Here is a 5,487-nt window from a genome sequence, read left to right on the forward strand (position 1 = left end):
AGCTGCAGGGAGACCTCTAGTGGTGGAACAGCGCACATATTATGGCTTAATATATTGAGCAATATAAAACCACATATTATGTGGTTATAATTCACAGCGCAAATATCCTGTTTTAACAAAGCCCTCTGATCAATTCAGTTCTGTCTAGATCTCTCTGTGATGGCACACTGCCACCTACAGGATAGTTTGTTATTACAAGACACAGAATCCAATAATTGTGATTATGGATTAAGGAGAGTGGTGCAGGTGGTAGAGCTGTTGCCTTGCAGCAAGAAAGTCCTGGGTTTGATTCCCAGGGTCTTTCTGCATGGAGTTTGCATGTTCTCCCTGTGCATGGTGGGTTCTGTCCAGCTTCCTCCAAAACATGACTGTCAGGTTAACTGGTTTCTCTAAATTCTCCCCAGGTGTGTGTGCATGGTTGGTTGTCCTGTCTGTCTCTGTGTTGTCCTGCGACAGACTGGCGACCTGTCCAGGGTGAATCCCACCTTCACCCAGAACGTTAGCTGGAGATCAGCACCTCCTGACCCCACTAAGGGACAAGGGTGTACAGAAAATGGATGGATTTATTAAAGAGAACTTCTGACACATTTCTGTTATACCTTCATCAATATTAGTTATGGATATCTTCTGGATCACCATAAATAAACTTCCTATTTGTCTAATTCATTGTGAGATTTTGTGTCTGTTTATTCAATAATTTAGCAGCAAACAGAGTTTTTGAATTAAAAATGTTAATTTTGTCATCTTTCATTGTATAAATCAATACTATTCATACTTACACTAATTAAAACTTGTCTTATTTTGTAATATTATTTGTTATATATATTTAAGCAAACTTTTCACTAAATATGTTGATAAATACTAATCTGGGTGTGTTGCAGTTAAAGAACTCCAGATTTAATTTAATTTTTAAAAAAATTATTTATGAATCATCTCTTCCAAAATATTTTCAGTCTTAAGAAGCTGAAATGTTCTGGTTCTGTCTGATGATGGTTGAGGATCAATATGAATCATATAAAAGTCCTGAAGGGAAAGTTTGTTTCCAGAAGACTGAAATTCCCTCTCTGTAACTCACAGTGTTTGTTTCTCTGTATGGTGGAAAATAATACTTTAATTTGTATAAATGGAGGCAGTTCAGGCTGGAAGATGAGGAGTTGGAGCTGAACAGATGGGAAGTGTGAGCAGATCCTGGAAATCTGATCCAGGTTTTTATATTTACAGTACAGAAAAAACACACAAATACAGAAGGAATCAAATAAGAATTTTATTTAGAGATTAAAAACACAGATTCATTCTATGTAAGTAATAATAATTAAGCAATAATAAACAATTTCTCTACATCATGTACCAACACAATTTTCCTGTAGAGGGCAGCATCCCGCCAAAACCACAGTTAAACTCTGTGCCACCATGACTGTTTTATTCTGATTTGTCCACAATCTTTTTTCCTAAAAGCAACAATCATAAACATTCTTCTGCTGATCATCTGTCTTAAAGAGGAATGTCGAGAAATTAACAGATTCAACAAAACCAGAAAATCAGATTTGAAAAACAAAAACAACAAATAAAAACAAGAACAATCTGCTTATTGATTTTTGAAACAATGATCAAGAAAAAAAGTTTTCTGGAGAAACAAAAATCAGAACCTTTAGTAGATTTTGACTATTTGGGTTTACAGAACTCTGCAGAACCTCCAGGAAACACAGAAACTGTGAAATGGAGGCAGTTCAGGCTGGAAGATGAGGAGTTGGAGCTGAAAAGATGGGAAGTGTGAAGAGATCCTGGAAATCTGATCCAGGTTTTTATATTTACAGTACAGAAAAAACACACAAATACAGAAAGAATCAAAAATGAATTTTATTTAGAGATTAAAAACACAGATTAATTCTATGTAAGTAAAAATAATAAAGCAATACTTAACAATTTCTCTACACCATGTACACAATTGTCCTGTAGAGGGCAGCATCCCGCCAAAACCACAGCTAAAATCTGCGTGACTACGGCAGCCCCCATGACTGTTTTATTCTGATTTGTCCAAAATCTTTTGTGCTAAAAGCAACAATCATAAACGTTCTTTTGCTGATCATCTTAAAGAAGAACGTCAAGAAATGAATAGATTCAACAAAACCAGAAAATCAGATTTTAAGAAAAACAATGGTCGTCTATTCAGTCTATTGATTTCTCAGAACTTTAGACATAAACTCACAATGATCATAAAAAACAAAAACAACAAAAATCAGAATAAACTCAATGATCCTTTAGTAGATCTTGACTACTTGGCTTTCCAAAACTTTGCAGAACCTCCAGGAAACACAGAAACTCCAACATGTAGCGGCCGAGTGAATCTGGTCTGGACTCTGTGGATCAGAGTCATGGTTTTAGAGACTCTGTAGAAGGACAGAATACCTGCTCTGTGGTCCAGGTACACTCCGACTCTGGAGGAAACTGGAGCTGAGATGGAGGTCCAGATGTTGTTGTGACCAAATTTAGAAGTATTTTTATAATAAGAAAATGCCCAGGATTTGTCATTATATCCAAATCTACATTCATTCCCATCTCCTGCTCTGCTGATATTCTTGTATGCGACTGCTACAAAAACCCCTAAACCGCTCCACTCCACCTCCCAGTAACAACGTCCAGTCAGACTCTCTTTACTCAGAACCTCAATGAAGTGAGTGAATCTGTCTGGATGACTGGGATAAAACTGATACTGATCCATCACCGTAACCTTCCTGTTCCCACCTGACAATGCCAGCATTATGTTAGCCGTGTTTGGATCCATTGTGATTTCACTTGAATACATTAAGAATCCATCTCTGGTCTTTGGTTCTGGTTCTGACAGTAGAACATCCACCTCAGTGATTTTCAGTGAGATGTTTGTCCATGAGTCTCTCAGGACGTCCTGTAGTTCATCTATGAGCTCTGACACAGCTGCTGTCACGTCCTCAAAGTGTCTCAGAGGACGGATGTTGATGCTGGATGAGTGTGTCGACTCCCTGAGTGCTGGCAGTGAGGGGTAGTTGAGGAGAAACTGGTTGTGATCCTCTGTGTATGAGAGCTGCTCCAGCTCAGCGTCTTTCCTCTTCAGCTCAGTGATCTCCTGCTCCAGCTTCTCCTGAACATCTTTGACTCGACTCACTTCAGTTTCCTGCTGGGATCTGATCTGCTGCTTCACATCAGAGCTTCTTTTCTGGAGGAGACGGATCAGCTCAGTGAAGATCTTCTCACTGTCCTCCACAGTTTTATCAGCAGAGTGATTGATGGCCTCCACCTCCTGTTGAAGCAGCTTCACATCTTTCTCTCTGTCCTGGATTCTCTGCTGGATGTTTCCTCGTCTCTCCTCCAGCTCTCTCTGCCTCTCAGTCCTTTCTGCTGCAGCTGACACTGTGTCGTGACCTTCATGTTCATCCACAGAGCAGATGTTCTCCTGGAGGTTCTTGGACGGCTCCACCAGCCTGTGCTTCTTTAAAGGAGCCACATCATAATGAGGCTGAAGGTGTTTCTCACAATAAGAATCCAGACAGACTAAACAGGACTTGATGGCTTTCAGTCGTCTTCCAGTGCAGAAATCACAGGCCACATCTTCAGGTCCAGCATAGCGGTGATCAACAGGAGCAGCTTGGAGTCCAGTCTTCTTCAGCTCTTCTATTAAATCAACTAACATGATGTTTTTCTCCAGCACAGGCCTCGGTATGAAGGTTTTCCTGCACTGAGGGCAGCTGTAGAGCCATTTCTGATCCTCTTGATCCCAGTGTCTCTTAATGCATTTAAGACAGTAGCTGTGTCCACATGGAATCGTCACTGGATCCTTCAGTAGATCCAAACAGATTGAACAGGAGAAAGTTTCTTGGTCCAGCTGAACTGCTTGCTGCGCCATTTCTGCTCTCAGTCACAGTGACTGTATGAGTTCCACTTTCTGAAAACAGAAACATGATTGAGCTCTGATCTTCGAGTCAGGTTTCAGTGCAGAGGGGCTGCAGCCAATCAGCTTTCACCTTCAGCAGCTGTTGGCTGCCCCCCTACCACTACCCCCCCTCCCCGCCTCATGGGGTCAGGGTACAAGGAAAACTGGGAATAAAGAGGATGTTGCAGCTCCCCAGCACTTGAATTAATTTGCGCGGTCTCGACGGGTGATTTTCAAGGCTTCTTTATTTTCTTTGATGTGGATCATCGGTCAACTCAATCATCTTGATCACCATAGTCATCATAGTCACCTTAGTCACCGTGAAAACTAAACAGATGTACAAATATTAGAATATAAACATAAACCTACAACACAAACAACAAAGTAAAATGTACCTTGCTGCCTTCACCGGGGAACACCAAGTGTTGATAGTGCCAAGCACTTTTGACAGTTCATTCAAGTCGTTCATTGGTACAATGATTCAGCCAGCTTATATAGGGCCTGCCCTCATTTAGCTACGGCAGCCCGTGAGGTACATAACACACACACACACACAAAAAACTTTACAAAGTGCGAATACAATTAAACAAAACAAAATACAAACCACCAGTGCTCATCAAAACAGACAAATATTATTAAACAATCTGCAACATCCTTTAAATAATTTATAATAAATAGTCTATAAATTTGAATAATTTAGGCAACTTAATATAAATGATTCACTATCCCTTACAGAGGAGTTTCTAAGTTTAAAGCAGTAAGAACAGGGAGTAAATTTAGATATTTATTCCAGAAAGAGAACTGGTTTGAGTTTAAACTTTTAGTGGGTAATGTAATTAAATTCAGCTCAGTAGAGCTTATTTATGTTTTAACACCAAGTCAGGTAAGAAATCTAATCTAAAAATTCAAAGTAATATTGCACAAAAAAACCAGAAGGCAAATTGAACATTAGATTAGTTGGAAGAGTAAAACCATGAGAGCACCAGGAATGTAAGCCAAAAACAAAATATGTTAGAAACAGATTTAGCCTGATTCTGTTTTTTATTTAAACTAACTTCTCCTCAATGTTTAAATATGATGATAAACAATATTCCTATGTCTCTAAAAAGCTCAGGGTGTGTTTGAGTTAAAGCATCAAGATGGAACTTCAGATTTTCATTGTCTTTATGAATTATTTCGTCCAAAATATTTTCAGTCCTAAAAGGCTGAAATGTTCTGGTTCTGTCTGATGATGACTGAGGATCATTACGGATCATATAAAAGTCCTGAATGGAAAGTTTGTTTCCAGAAGACTGAAATTCCCCCACTGAAACTCACAATGTTCATTTTTCTTAATGGTGGACATGACAATGATACTTTAAAGCTGATGAATGCTTTTACTATTTAATAATTAAATTAATTTGAATGGATCAGTTCAGGCTTCATGAGGAGTTGAAGCTGAACAGATTTGAAGTGAGGAGATCCTATAAGTCTGGATTCAGTTTTTTATATTTCAGTGATTCTTGAGAATAGGGACAAAACAGGTCCAATGGATAAAGTACAAAATTTGAATAAAATATACACAAAATGTAATTTTTTTCAAA

General features: G+C 38.8%; 1 protein-coding gene across 1 annotated transcript; it reads right to left on the reverse strand.

Moving 5' to 3' along the window:
- Positions 1-1,833: 1,833 nt before the first annotated feature.
- LOC106912788 (tripartite motif-containing protein 16-like) lies at positions 1,834-4,818 on the reverse strand. Its single transcript, XM_088014948.1, has 2 exons — positions 4,300-4,818; positions 1,834-4,231 (listed from the first exon to the last, which is right to left on the reverse strand). Exon 2 carries the CDS (start codon positions 3,875-3,877, stop codon positions 2,273-2,275), a length of 1,605 nt encoding a protein of 534 aa, XP_087871074.1. The 5' UTR covers positions 3,878-4,231; positions 4,300-4,818; the 3' UTR covers positions 1,834-2,272.
- Between the last annotated feature and the right edge of the window lie 669 nt (positions 4,819-5,487).

The sequence above is a fragment of the Poecilia mexicana genome, unplaced genomic scaffold (genome assembly GCF_051168715.1).
Source record: "Poecilia mexicana isolate PSO_F unplaced genomic scaffold, ASM5116871v1 scaffold_17, whole genome shotgun sequence".
Classification (NCBI taxonomy): domain Eukaryota; kingdom Metazoa; phylum Chordata; class Actinopteri; order Cyprinodontiformes; family Poeciliidae; genus Poecilia; species Poecilia mexicana.